This window comes from Bison bison, unplaced genomic scaffold (assembly GCF_000754665.1).
Source record: "Bison bison bison isolate TAMUID 2011002044 unplaced genomic scaffold, Bison_UMD1.0 scf7180017864527, whole genome shotgun sequence".
Taxonomy (NCBI): Eukaryota; Metazoa; Chordata; class Mammalia; order Artiodactyla; family Bovidae; genus Bison; species Bison bison.
In genome coordinates, this window is record NW_011495078.1 from 14,362,930 (window position 1) to 14,377,850 (window position 14,921).

The 14,921-nt window shown below is 43.8% G+C and overlaps 1 protein-coding gene across 1 annotated transcript in view; it reads right to left on the reverse strand.

Annotated features, from left to right (window-relative positions):
- The window catches only part of DNAJC3 (DnaJ (Hsp40) homolog, subfamily C, member 3), a 67,249-nt gene extending 52,334 nt beyond the window's left edge, over window positions 1–14,915 (reverse strand). Inside the window, exon 1 of the mRNA XM_010831524.1 lies at window positions 14,797–14,915. Within this exon, the coding sequence (XP_010829826.1) occupies window positions 14,797–14,878 (82 nt within the window). The 5' untranslated portion in view covers window positions 14,879–14,915. The remainder of the gene's footprint in view (window positions 1–14,796) is intronic.
- Window positions 14,916–14,921: the final 6 nt, after the last annotated feature.

A 14,921-nucleotide genomic window follows, 5' to 3' on the forward strand; every position in this document is an offset into this window, starting at 1 on the left:
ACAGAGGACTATATTCAATATCTTGCGATAAACCATAAAAGAATATGAAAAAGAATGTGTATTTATACATGTATATGTATGTATAACTGGATCGCTGGGCTGTAGAGCAGAAACTAATACATTATGGTAAATCAAGTATACTTCAATACAATAAATTAAAAGAAAAAACAAAACTCAGGATCCTACAAAGTCCTATTTGTTGGGGGGCAATAATGTGAAAACGTCTAACCTATTTAAGAGTATGTGGATATAATCTGGAGAAATTAGTTGGGGGTTTTCAGTGAACTAGAAAAGCACTGTTATTTTTTATTTTTCCCATTTAAAATGAAGACACAGGCTCCTAACCTGTATCTTCAGAGAAAGTCAGTATGCTATATAGACTTAGAAACTGATTATATTCAGAATGTGAGAGTCAACTGTAGTTTCACCTAATTCCATATCATATCCAAAAATACAACCTGCTTTTCATAATGAAGATTATGGAAATTAACGTTTTACTTAACAGACGTTACTGAACACTGTATAAAATTGCGGCCTTAACAGAAATGAATAAGAAAGCAATGAGGAGAATCCTACAGGCTTTAGCTTTACGAGAACTCCCCAGCCTACAGGGCAATCACTGACTCTGGACAGAGGCTATTTTCCAGCATCGCGTTGGAGTTTCCACCACATAATGAAGTATTTACAGAATATATCATGTGCAGGGACTGCCTTCAAAATAATCTTGGGGAGGAGGATGAAAGTGTAGACAAATGCATCCACCAAGTGCTGGTAATTTTTGAAGTGGGGTGACAAGGTCACAGCCATGAAACGAAAAGATGCTTGCTCCTTGGAAGAAAAGCTATGACCAACCTAGACAGCACATTAAAAAGCAGAGACATACTTTGCCAACAAAGGTCAGTCTAGTCAAAGTTATGCTTTTTCCAGTAGTCACGTATGGATGTGAGAGTTGGACTATAAAGAAAGCTGAGCGCCGAAGAATTGATGCTTTTGAACTGTGGTGTTGGAGAAGACTCTTGAGAGTCCCTTGGACTGCAAGGAGACCCAACCAGTCAATCCTAGAGGAAATCACTCCTGAATATTCATTGGAAGGATGGATGCTGAAGCTAGAACTCCACTACTTTGGCCACCTGATGCGAAGAACTGACTCACTGGAAAAGACCCTGATGCTGGGAAAGATTGAAGGCGGGAGGAGAAAGGGACAACAGAGGATGAGATGGTTGGATGGCATCACCAATGGGTGTGAGTTTGCGTAATCTCCGGGAGCTGGTGATGGACAGGGAGGCCTGGCGTGCTACAGTCCATGGGGTTGCAAAGAGTCAGACACGACTGAGCAACCGAACTGAACTGACAGGACACAGTGGTACACAATACTATTTTCTATAATTTGGTGTATTTTTAAGATTTTCCAAGAACAAAATTTAACTTACATCCTTTCAATGAAGAAATGACTCGCTGATAGAAATTACCTCTTAGCTTTAAAGAAAAAATTTTTTTAAGAAAGTGGTCCATAGGAAATAGAAAAAAACAGTCACCTAACTAAGCACATGAGCCTACTTCCCAATAGGCTCAAATTCTAGAAATGACAAGATTTATTTAAGGAGATACATCCATAACCTCACTGAAAAACAAAATTCTTTTTTAAGAAGAAGAGGACCATCTGAAAAACAGAAATTTTGGGAAAATTCTCAAAACATAAAACGGACAGGATGAGACTGGTGGGCAAAATCATATCCAAACACCTTCTCAGGAGAGGTATGCCGTGAGGTGGCTGCAGCTCTCTGGGAGACCCAGAGAGCTGAAACCAGGGAAAGGAAGGAAGAGGTCCTGAAGACTTCTTAGCCTCCAGACAGGCAGTCAGCCTTCTCTCACAATCAGAATTCAAAGACAGGCAACAAGCAATTCTGAAAAACAAAAATGAGCGTTAAAACCTATCCTTATGAAACCAATACCAAACAAGAGAATTAAGGAACCAAAATTGGTGGAGCAAATAGGCAAAAAATTCTAAAAATGAAGATAACTGACATCCTTACAGATCCACAGGATGCAACACACATTAAAAAACAGACCAGTGTCCATGCAGACTGCTCTAGCAGTGGGGATGCAGTGTAATAAAGACAGACAAGCAAACCACTCCTGCCAGAGGACAGGAAGCGGTGCTTAATATAGTGCTTAGGAGTCAATAACTTCTCCCTGAGTTAGAACATAAGAGGCAGGAGAGCAGTCCCAAATGGCCAGCATGCCAAAATATGATCAGGCAAGTAGTACAAAACAAGTGCAGGCTTGGGCAGAACCAAGCTCAACATTAAGGCATCACGAAGAGGCTCCCGGCTGGCAGGATGGGTCACACACAGCCTTGCAGGCTATGGTAAGAAATCTGGGTTTTACTCCAAGAGCAGAGGGACGTCACTGGATGGGTTTTCAGCAAGGAACTGACGATCTGATTTACATCCTAAAAAGATCACTTCGGCTGGCCGTGTGGAAAACAGATTAGAGGCGGGCAGGAATGGAAAGAACTGTGGTGGTGTGAACCACGGACAGCAAGTTGCGTTGGAGTAAACGTGTTCAGATTTCACTGATGCTTTAAAACAAGGATACAGTATGTACTTCTGTGCAGTTTAGATTTTTCCTCTGGTAAGAATGTATTCATGTGCTTATACAATAAAAAGAAAACAAACTGAGCAATGTGTTTTGTTAAAGATGTACTGATTATCACTTGAAACTGAAAACTTTTAGAGAATATTTGTTAACACTAAAGATATTTTATAACTAAGCAGCCAGTTAAGTCAAGAAAGAAGAGCAAAATACCCTGTCTCAAACATTTCTGTTAGACTGTAGTTCAAAGGTATAGCATTGTAATCAAATACTGCAGGGAATATTTTTTGATGATATAGATTCTAAAACTTAAAGCAGTCCTTATCTTTCATAAACACTAAAATATTTATAAACGAAATGATGTCATGTAAAATGTTCCAAAATAATCCACGGGTACAGATGGAATAAGATTGGTCAGGGGTTGTTAATTGTTAACACAGGGAGACGAGTACAGGGAGGTTCATAATATCATTCCCCACCTTGGTAAATGTAAGAAAATTTCACACAGTAAGGTTTTACTTTAAATCTTTTTGGGCTTCCCTGATAGCTCAGCTGGTAGAGAATCGCCTGCAAGGCAGGAGACCCTGGTTTTCGATTCCTGGGTCAGGAAGATCCCCTGGAGACAGGATAGGCTACCCACTCCAGCATTCTTGGGCTTCCCTTATGGTTCAGCTGGTAAAGCATCTGCCTGCAATGCAGGGTACCTGGGTTCAATCCCTGGGTTGAGAAGATCCCCTGCAGAAGGGAAAGGCTAGCCACTCCAGTATTCTGGCCTGGAGAATTCTACTGACGGTGTCCATGGGGTCGCAGAGAGTCTGACACAACAGAGCAACTTTCACTTACTTAAATCTTTTTAAGGGATAGGGGTAGGGAAGTTAAAACAATTAAAGGCAGTTCATTTCGATTTTTTAAAGGTAAATTCTAACATAAACTCTACCTCCACATTTACTCTACCTCCATAAACATTTAGAGTTCCCAGTATAAAGTTTAAAAGATTGTGCATCACATGTACAAATGTGTGTACAGAAAACATGTTAAAATGACACTAAAAAGAGACTGAACTAGGGATCAAGTAAGAATGGTGAAAATGCTGTGGCTGAACTCTCTAACCATCCAGTCTATTACAGCTGGTAAAATTAATTTCAAAGGCAAGCTGATGGATTTATCTATGTGCTCACAACACGTAAAGGAAGCAGTCTTCCAATTATCAAGATTTCAAACATCTCCCATTTAATTTTCTCAAAGAGACAATCAGATCAATGTACTCAGTAGAGGATTTCAGATTGCTGGAGGAAGAAATCTGGATAGGAGCTAAACCATTAGTCACAGCACTTTCCTTATCCAGTCACGAAAATGTCTAACAGGAAAGATGTAACACAGAAGGAAATTAAGAAATTAAAAAAAAAAAAAAAAAAACATGCTGAATACTTTCAGAATATCTATTTCACTTAATTTTCACAACAAACCTAGAAAATAAACCTCTTTCATACTGTGATAACTGAGGAATCTAAGGCTCAGAGAAGTCACCCAAGCTACCTGAAGACTCATGGTAACTGTCAGAACATGACTCAATTTCAAAGCCTAGTTTTATTTGCAGCACAACTCAGAAACCTTTCCACCACAGAAACCAGGCTAAGCTCTCTCTCCACAGTTGCTCAGCCTTGCATGCTTCACTCACCCAACCCAACATTTAATGGAACATTTTAACCACAATCTGTTCCAATCTCACAGGTAGACCCTGAGGTTTAGTGGGAGCCAAGGGTACATTTGCAAAGTTCCTTCAACTATTTATTCCAGATGCCTCGGGCCACACATTTTACAGAGAGCCACTGTAGTTTCCTGCTTCAACAGTGCTTGCCAGAGGCTGGGCCGAACCAGCACTGCCACACCTCCGCCCGGCACCCTAGAGGGTGCCTCGGCCACCTGCCGTGACGCCCCAGCGCCCTTCACAGGTGTGCCCAAGTGACCACCAGGACTCTGGGGCCACCATCAACTGCCAGATCCAGCTGGCGCTTCTTGCCTCCTGCATCTCCCTGGCCATGTCTTGCCGCTTTGATCCTGACGGTGCGGCTGTGAAGGATATGCCAAATTTCTTCAGCAGTCTCATGAGGACAGAGAATATGCGGAGACACTGATGAAGCTACAAGCCAACAAGGCGGCTGAATCCCAAATTCTTCAGGGTATCAAGAAACTAAACCAGGAGGACTTGGAGAGCAAGCCGGTGGAACACAACAGAACACGTGTTACTCCTGAAAAGCACCTAAGGGAACTGCACAAGCTGGTTACTGACTAGACAATACCCACTTGGGCGACTTCCCCGAGACTCTTTACCTGAATGAGCAGATGAAATCCAAAGACCTGGGTGACCACGACACCAGCGTGCACCAGATGGGGGCCCTCGAATCTGGCATGGCAGAGGATCTCTCTGACAAGCACACCCTGGGGGACAGAGACCCTGAGAGCTGAGCCCCAGGCTGGCTTCCCACAGCCACAGGGCCACTTTCTTGGTCACTGAGGCCGTGCATGCATGTTCGGGTTACCGTGACCTTTTCTGTAAGTTGGACCAAAACATCCACCTAGGCTCTTTCATTTGCACTAGTCCTTCAAATAAAGCAACGAGGTGTCCCTCCAAAGAGTTTTGTATACTGTCACCCCAGAGGTCCAGTTCCTCTCCAAACTAAGCTTCTCTTGCCTTCAATGATTGAAAGCGGTCCAGCGGATCCAGCATTTCTTGTGCCTTTTACCTAAAACTCAGATCCTTATCATGTTACTATCTTATCTAACATCACTTCCACCTAACAATGTGATAAGTAAATACCACTTCCTCTATACAAATTTCAGTCTTCCAGGGAGAATTGATTATCATCCCCCGGTGCACCTCGGTCACTTCTCCTAATGGAACTTGCCACAGCGTGTAAGTGGTGGCTGTGTAGCCCCATTCCCCGCAAGACAGAGGGCATGCCTCCTAACTGGGATATTTCCCCACCTTCCTCCAAGGCCAGCCCCCTGCTACAGCCAGAGAAATCCTCCCAAAATGCATTCCTAATAACAATTCTGCAGTGTTTGCACAGCACTGGAGAGATTCAGTCCAAGTCCCTTCAGATCTAAAGGCAAACAGGATCCTGCATGATCAGGTCCCTCATCTGGGTCCAGCCTCCTCACCCCTCACTCTCAAACGCTAAAGAATCTGCCTGCAATGTGGGAGACCTAGGTTCGATCCCTGGGTCGGGAAGATTCCCTGGAGTAGGGAATGGCAACCCACTCCAGTATTCTTGCTTGGAGAATTCCATGGACAGAGGAGCCTGGTGGGCTACAGTCCATGGGGTCACAAAGAGACAAACACGACTGAGTGACTGACACACACAGACAGTACAGGGAACGGGCGGAACCTCCCTGAACACACCAGTTCTCACGCTGCATCCCTTTCAACTTGCCGTTCCACAGAAACGCCTTCCCCACCTGCCTCCCTGGCAAAGTTCCCTCCTCCATCAGGATTCTGCCCTCACACGCAGTTCCCCTGTGAAACTTTCCCTCACTACTTGGGTGAGAAGGCGGGGACGCTCCTCCTCCACTACTTCCCTGTGCATCCCTCCACTCACAGGCACAGGACTTCACTCTGCAATCCCCCAGCCTCAATAAGCTGGCCTGCACAGCTGGCCTGCCAAGTCCCAGACTTGACCAAAACAAGCCTGAGAGAACGAACTGCCTTTTCTTCTTTATATACCACCGAGTCCAGTACCTTGCACAAAGTGGTACTCAAAATTTATTGAATGCTGCTGCTGCTGCTGCTAAGTCACTTTAGTCGTGTCCAACTCTGTGCGACCTCAGAGACAGCAGCCCACCAGGCTCCCCCGTCCCTGGGATTCTCCAGGCAAGAACACTGGAGTGGGTTGCCATTTCCTTCTCCAATGCATGAAAGTGAAAAGTGAAAGTGAAGTTGCTCAGTCGTATCCGACTCTTAGCGACCCCATGGACTGCAGCCTACCAAGCTCCTCTGTCCATGGATTTTCCAGGCAAGAGTACTGAATGAATGTAACTAAATTCCTTCTTTCTTAAATGTATTATAGTTCATCAATATAATAGAACCTAAGATACACAATAACAATTATAAAAATCAAACCCACCAAAGATTCGTACAGACACTAACATGTTTCTTTAAAAATTGTAAATGTGGCTGCTTCTGCAGTATCTCAACTGTGTATTTTAAGCCATGGATAATTTTTATTCCTTTGCCACATCCTGGGAGACAGTGACAATGAGAGAGGCCTCCTACTTCTGAGAGATAAGACAACCAAACATCCTGCTGTCTTCTGAGCAGCAATAAACAAACAGGTTTCTCCACAGACAAGAGTCAGCCAAAGGTCAGCCAAATATACAGCATGGACGGGGGAAAAGGTGAAGCAGCTAAGTCTTGTACTGAAGTTATAACAGTATTGCTGCTGCTAAGTCGCTTCAGTCGTGTCCGACTCTGTGCGACCCCAGAGACGGCAGCCCACCAGGCCCCCCCCAAGATCTGTCATATTTTTACAGAGCAAAAACTAAACAATTTTAAGAAACAAAGTTGAGGGCTTAAAAAGTATGATGTGCTGAGAGTCACAACCAAGACTGGAACAACCAGACTGAAAAAGTCAAGAACAAAAGGTTAGAGACGCGAAGGCTCAAGCCAAGGCCAGGTGGCAGAAGGGAAGCTAGCCCGGTGGGGTGGTGTTCAGGCTGGAGCACTTAAGAGTGTCAGGAAGAAAGAGAACTTTAAGATCCTTCTAAAACCGAACATAGGCGGGGAAAAAGAACACAATGCAGGGAGGAAAAAAGTACTGTCTATAAAAGGTCCTATCTAAATTCAAGATCAGAGCAAGACGGGTCAGAGAAAGAAGTCTCAAGACAGAAACAGAACACAGTGGAATCTGGCTCTTCTCCAAAGAACAGGAAGTTCATTATCTTCACAATTCCACAGTCGAGTAAGGACCAATGACAAAACAGTTTTAATAAAAATACACTGAGCTGGAACCCCTAGACCTTTCTAATCACCCTAGCATCTCTTTCCAATCACCCTAGCCTAAAAACTGTTTTAGTATTCAAAGCCAAAAGTTTCCAGGTGGCACTAGTGGTAAAGAATCCACCTGCCAGTACAGGAGACAGCAGAGACACGGGTTCGATCCCTGGGACAGGAAGATTCCCCGGAGGAGGGAAGATCCCCTGGAGGAGGAAATGACAACCTGCTCCAGTATTCTATTACAGTCCATGTTGCTGCAAAGAGTCGGACATAAGTGAGCACATTCGCGCACACACAGCCAGACTTAAAACGGAGCACATGCGCGCACACACGCATAGCCAGACTTACAACTGAGCACGTGCACGCGCACACACACACAGACTTAAAGGAAGACAAGGCTGAGTTATGTAGCAAGTACATACGAACTATGTCTGCACCAAAATCTTCCTGGGTAAACTAGGAAAACAAAATCTATTGTAACCACGTTTGCTCAATTCCAATGGACTTTAGTCTTCACTTCAGTTAAATGTGAAAGCATAAATGTTGTGATGGGTTTCCTTTTTCAATGAATTTTAACTTGGAAAATCAGTTTAGAAGCGTTCATATTAAAAAAAAGTTAGAACAGTCAACCTCACTCATCCATTTTGAAAACACTTATTGCAAATCTACTTCATGTCAACATAGTTTAGGTATAGAGATAAGAGCACTTTCCATAAAGCTTATATTCTAGAGAGGCAGACAGATAAGAAATACAAATCAAGTAATTGAGGACAACATTAAGTTTTATGAAGAAAACACAAAAAGGGAAAGGGAGATTATTAACTGACCTAGAGCATGCTTCTTAAACAGCATGTCAGGGCTGAAATATGAACGCTCATTTGGAAAGCTGTTCTCTGAAACCTTCAGAGTATAGAAACAACAAGAATAAAGACACCTACATCAGAAATGAGCTGGGCATGTGGAAGTCAAGTTGATGTGGCAGGAGCCCAGTGAAGGAGAAGATTAAGATGAGAAAAGATCTAAGTAAACAGGAGTCAGATACATAAGGCTTTGCAGGCTCTACTGTGTTGAGAAGAGAATAGAAGATGAGGATGTAGCGAGAGAGACTACCAAGGACTCTATGATCTGAAGTTCTCCTCTCAAGAGAAACAATGATACTGTTCAGTAGCTACAGCGACACATAACATCAAAGCCCAGTTTAAGACAGAAACACTATAGCGTGCTGGAGTGCTGATGTCAGAGCCCCAGTAGAGGAAGAAAGTGATGGTGCAGGAGAAAAACAGCAACTGTAGAAGCAGCCGTTTCAGATGGTGACAGGAAACGGAACCCAGGCCATAAGTATAAAATTGGATTTTGCCAAGAGGAGGGATTTTTTTTTTTAATCATTAATGTTTTTAATCATTAAGTAGCAGAATGGGTACAGATGCAGGTAGGTAGGCTACTAAATTCAGAGGTAGAAAGAAGAAGAAACTGCCCTGTGACAGCTTTCATTTTCTCAATAAAGACAAAGTCTAAAACAGCAGTCCCCAACCTTTTTAGCACCAGGGACAGGTTTCCTAGAAGACAATTTTTCCATGGGTAGGGTTGGGGAGGGGAGGCAATTTCAGGATGATTCAAGCACACTACATTTATTGTGTGCTTTGTTTCTATTATCATCACGTCAGCTTCACTTCAGATCAACAGGCATGAGATCTGGAGGTTGGGGACCCCTGGTCACAAAGAATGGGCAAGAGGGACTTTCCTGGTGGTGCAGTGGCTAAGACTCTGAGTTCCCAACGCAGGGGATCTGGGTTCCATCCCTGGTCAGGGAACTAGATCTAAGATGCCACAGCTAAGACCTTGTGCAGCCAAAAACAAAGAATGAGGAAGAAAAGAAAGGAGGATTTCAACTGGAGATTTAAGGAAAGAAGAAAAGGTCTGAGACACTAACTTTCAAGAACACTAGGGAACTGTAGGAATTGTAGGTAGGAATGCTAGCAGTACTGAGTATGCACTGGAAAGAGAGACTATATGCTTAAAATGAGACCTGTCAGCAAGGTTATCTTCATTTTTCTCCATCCATGATCAGCTCTGAGGTTCAACAAACCAGTTGGCCAGGTTGAATTTAAATCAGTTCAAATTTTGGCAAGTGAATAAAACCAAAGTTTACATGGACAAGAAAATTAAAGGGTGCTTCCAATGGACTGACTACAAGATAGATCATGAAATCCACATTGAGCAAGTAGCAAGAGAACACAGATGCTTCACAAAACATGTGTTATATCCCCAAGTTGTCTATAAATGCAAAGACAAAAGCCAAGAGTTCTATACTGCGTGTAGCTCACCTATAAAGAGCACTACAGTGAAGCCTCTGCTAGCCGATTAAATGAGTCTTCGTATTCTAGAACTCCGAATGACACAAACTCATCAGACTTTTAAAACTTATCTTCAAAAATTTAAAAAGCAGTATCCCAAAGATCTTGAAAAATCAATTTATGGCCGATATGATGTTTTTGTTCTTAAGAGCAAGTGACTGCGTTCCCATGATATTTCCATAAAAAGAAACATTAATAACTGGACAATAATCAAAGGAACACTATGGCAAGAGAAATTAAACTTAACCACAATTCATTAACTTCATATGGGAAAGTAAAGCCTATTGACTATTGGCCATTCCATTTCAGCACAACTCCCCCCATCCCACAGTAACTAAACTACTCCATTTCTGGGCACTCGCTCAGTAAATACTAACTAGTCAAGTGAATTGGGACCTGGACACTACTGCTAAATAATAGCCTATAACATTAGATGAACTTAAAATAACTTTCTAGAAGCTCTCTGATAGTCTGCTACAATACTTAGTTTACAGGAGTTACCCCTTATTCTCAGGGAATACATTCCAAAATCCCCGTGGTTATCAAAACACGGATAGTACTGAACCCTATATATATACATTTAGGGCTTCCCTGATAGCTCAATTGGTAAAGAATCTGCCTGAAATGCAGGAGACCCCGGTTCGATTACTGAGTCAGGAAGAGCCACTGGAGTCGGGATAGGCTACCCACTCCGGTATTCTTCGGCTTCCTTGTGGCTCAGCTGGTGAAGAATCTGCCCACAATGCAGGAGACCTGAGTTCGAGCCCTGGATTGGGAAGATCCCCTGGAGAAGAGAAAGGCTACCCACTCCAGTATTCTGGCCTAGAAAATTCCATGGACTGTATAATGTGGTTGCAACGAGTCGGACATGACTGAGCGACTTTCACACACACACTATGTACACATTATATTTTCCTATTCATACGCACTTATCATTATGATAAGGTTGATTTAAAAATTAGACAGAGATCAACAATAGTAAAAGAACAATTATCACAATATACCATAATAAAAGATGTGAATGTTGTGCCCTCTTCTCAAAATATCTTATTGTACAAATGGAATGCCTTTCCCATCTTACCTGAGCACTTATCAAAGACTGTGACCACAACTTCCTTAGTCTGAGTTGCGACAGTCAAACTAGCACAAATTACTTTTTCCTTTTTCACAATTTCACAGATAGGAGACTGATTCTTACCACAGATCTTAGCAACCGAGCACACAGTTTTGTTTTGTTTTTTCTTTCCTTACTAAGACACAGACTTTTTTCACTTAAAGGCAGCAGTTTACAGCTTCTCTTGGCATATCCAAACTTCCGAATTGTCAGCATCACCAGGTTTGCACTTTAGGGCCATTATTAAGTAAAAGAAGGGTTACCTGAACACAAGCTCTGCAACAGTGCTGATAATCCAGATGGCTACTAAGTGACAGGCTGGATACAGGGGACAAAGAGATGATTCATGGCCAGAGCAAGACCGTGTGAGATTTCATCATGCTATTCAGAAAGGTTTGCAATTTAAAACTTATGAATTGTTTATTTTGGGAATTTCCCATTTAATATTTCACACCACAGTTTACCACAAGTAACCGAAACCAAGAAAAGAGAAACCACAGGTAAGGGGAAGGGGGTATATAAATTACTGAAAGTCCTTTGCTTTTGCTATTTATTACCTTCATATTTAAGTAATGTCAAGAAAATCCTAGCGAGCACAGTTCACATAAGAAATATCACCATCTTTTGTAACTATTCTTTCCCCAGCGTCCAAAGTATATGGTTTTGTCAGGTCAGTTCAGTGAAATAAAGATAAACTGAGTTCAGAAAAGAATGTTAAGGAAGAAAGAGATAAAAGAAGGTTTGGTTCCCAGGTTATGTTCCCACTTAAATCACCAAATAGAACACACCATTAGCGGAGAATTAAAATAGCTTCCTTATCTGTAACATAAGAATACTAAAGTAGATAATACAAAAGTTTTTCTTCTGCTCCAAAAATTCTATTCCTAAACTAGTGCTTCAGACTTCCTTCTTTCAAAGGCCTTTTGGAAAAGGGCTGCTAAAAGATTTAACCTTTCAATTCATGGGCCTATTAAATAGTTTATTTCTCTGAATTACAATTACCCGAAAAGCCTAGGGAAAAAAATAAGTATTTTTAAATCCGACACAACTAGGCCCCCTAAGCTAATTACTGGGGACACTCTGCAATACAACTCTTTCATATTCACTCTCCTCACACCTGTTCTGTGTCTTCCGTCTCCAAGCCTGGGCCCAGTAGTGGAACCATGCGGTCCTAAGTGCCTCCAGAAAGACAGCTTAGAAAACTCAGACACACAACTTACTTGGGAAAACTAGAGCTAACAGCTTGCTTTCAGAGGTTCTTGCCTATCTTTACATCTCCATCAAATAAAATAGATACCTGATTTACACAACAGATACCTAATTTAACTCCACTGCATAACTCATTATACCAGTGACTCCTTTTTAGACATGCAAAATTTCAGGTCCCACCTAGACTTACTGAATCAAGGACTTTGGGAGTGAGGCTCAGCACTTTGTTTAAAAAGGAATCCAGGTGACCACACACTCAAGCTTGAGAACCACTGTATTAAAGACGTCAGGAAAATTTTCTTCCTGTTCATTACTGCTGGTGGCAAACAAACAAATAGAAAGGCTAAATTTTCTCAGCTGCCAGTACTTACAAGTGCTTGGGCCCACAGGATACCCTCAGCCACTTAACTTCTGTCTCCAGTCCACAAGCAAGATGAACTTTAGAGTCAAATAATGTAAGTTCAACTTATGTCTCTTAGAGTTAACAGCTATGCGACCTTATCCAAGTTAAATTCTTAGAGCCTCAGTTTCCTCATCTGGAGAGTAGAAACAACATCTTGTACCTCCTTAACAGGAGATAGCTTACAGAAAGGTGGCCAGGAGAGTGCCAGGCACCGTCAATAAGTTTAGGAGCTTTTTCCTTTCTTCTCTACCACCTGGACCAAGTCCTGGCCACTTCACACAAACAATACCCTAAAGAAGACAGCACTTTGGCACCCCTCTGTGAAATGTCACCATGCGTTCCACATTGGGTGAATAGCTCTCGGGTGAGGTTTTCCTTCTGGAAAATACTACAAGATAGAAATGAAGTGTTAAAGTCCTACAGAATCATATACAGAACAGTGATTCTAAAAAGACAGCCTATAAGCCAGTGGAAAAGGCAAACCTTACACAGGTGTATACCTGTGTAACTTAAAATAATAATTCACGTTAAGCAGAACATAGGCAACTTTCTCTTCAAAGTGAAGTATCAGTCCATCAGTGGTGTCCAACTCTTTGCAACCCCATGGACTATAGCCCACCAGGCTTCTCTGTCCATGGAATTCTTTAGGCCAGGACACTGGAGTGGGTTGCCATTCCCTTCTCCAGGGGATCTTCCTGACCCAGGGATCAAACCCAGGTCTCCCGCACTACAGGCGGATTCTTTACCATCTGAGCCACCAAGGAAGCTCAGTTTTCTCTTAAGTGGCCAAAATTAATTAATGCTAACTGTACTACACTTCATAGGGTAGGAGATAGTTAACATTAAAATATGTAAAAGAAGTGGAATACATGACCTATATTAAAGGTCATGGTCCAGGCATTGCAGTTCCAATTCCATATATTTTTCTGGGGCAGCCTCACGGTCAAATTCTTTTTCCCAATGTTGCCATGCCACATATTCTGCTTTCTGATTTAAAAAAAAAATATGGTCCTCCGGAACACCACCCACCCCGCCCCGCCAAAAAAAAAAAAAAAACAGCTGCTATGAATAAGACCTAAAAATTGGAGAGTATTATTCTTTTTCCAAGTTGAAAATCTGGAGGGGATTTTACCAGCAACAATTCCTGCCTTCAGCTCTTCACTCCCTCTAATACGAAATCCAGTATTAAACTGTTTAATTTGACCTCCGTAACTACTAGCCTGTTCACGGGGCTGGAAACAACGTTGAGTGCACGACATAACTTCACTATACTCGAATATTCCGCAGGGTAACCACGCTTGGAGCATCAGATCAATGGGCACTCCCGGCTTTCATTCTTATTCCTGCCCGCTGACAACTAAGACGGGACAACCCTCAGTTTCCTGTTAAGAGCAGCCAACATGCCAAACTGTAGGACTGAAGTGAAAATTAGCGTTCGTATCTTCTTAAAAGTGGATTCCCTACCACCCCACCCCCACCCCAGGAAACTCGTAAAAGGAAAGGTTGAGTGACACCAGACTGGAAACTGTAAAGCCACAAACTTTTAGTGCCTTGCCCGCCGGGAGCTTGAATTTCAGCAGCGGCTCCTTAACGCACCAAGCTAACAACTTCGAGACACAACCCAGAGCAGAGTGGGGTGACGGTTACTCACTTCTAACATCCAACACGACACTGTCCCCTCCACCTCCCGGAACTCCAAAGCCAAAGCACCCTCCCTTCGGGCCACCTTTACAGCCTCCTCCCAGCACCGCTGACCAGGAGCCCCCGGCGCCGATCGAGGGTCCCAAGCGAGGCCGGGACCGGACAGCCGCCCGGGTCTCCGCGCCCTAGGACTCCCCAAAAGTCGCCGCCCCGCTTCCCGCCGGCCCCACCGGCCCGGCTCCTCAGTCCATACCCGCGGTTCCGCGGCCCCGCCGCTGCCCGCACCTCTCCCCCAGACAAACCCGGAACCGGGAGCCGGCCCCCGCCCTGGGGCGGGCTCAGGCCCAGGCCGGCCGCGGAGTCCCCGGCTCCCGCCCCGACCGCCCCGAGACGCTCGACGGGGAAGCGCCGGGAGGCCTGGCCGCCCCTCCACCCCCCACCACACCCGGAGCGCGCCTCCTCCGGGCCGGGGCGGGACACGACTCACCTTCGTACTGCAGGTCCACCAGGACCAGCAGGAAAGGGAACACCGAGCCCAGCCGGCTGGTCACAGAGCCGGGGGCCACCATGTCCGAGAGCGCGGGCGCAGAGGAGGAGCAAAGCTGCGGGGCC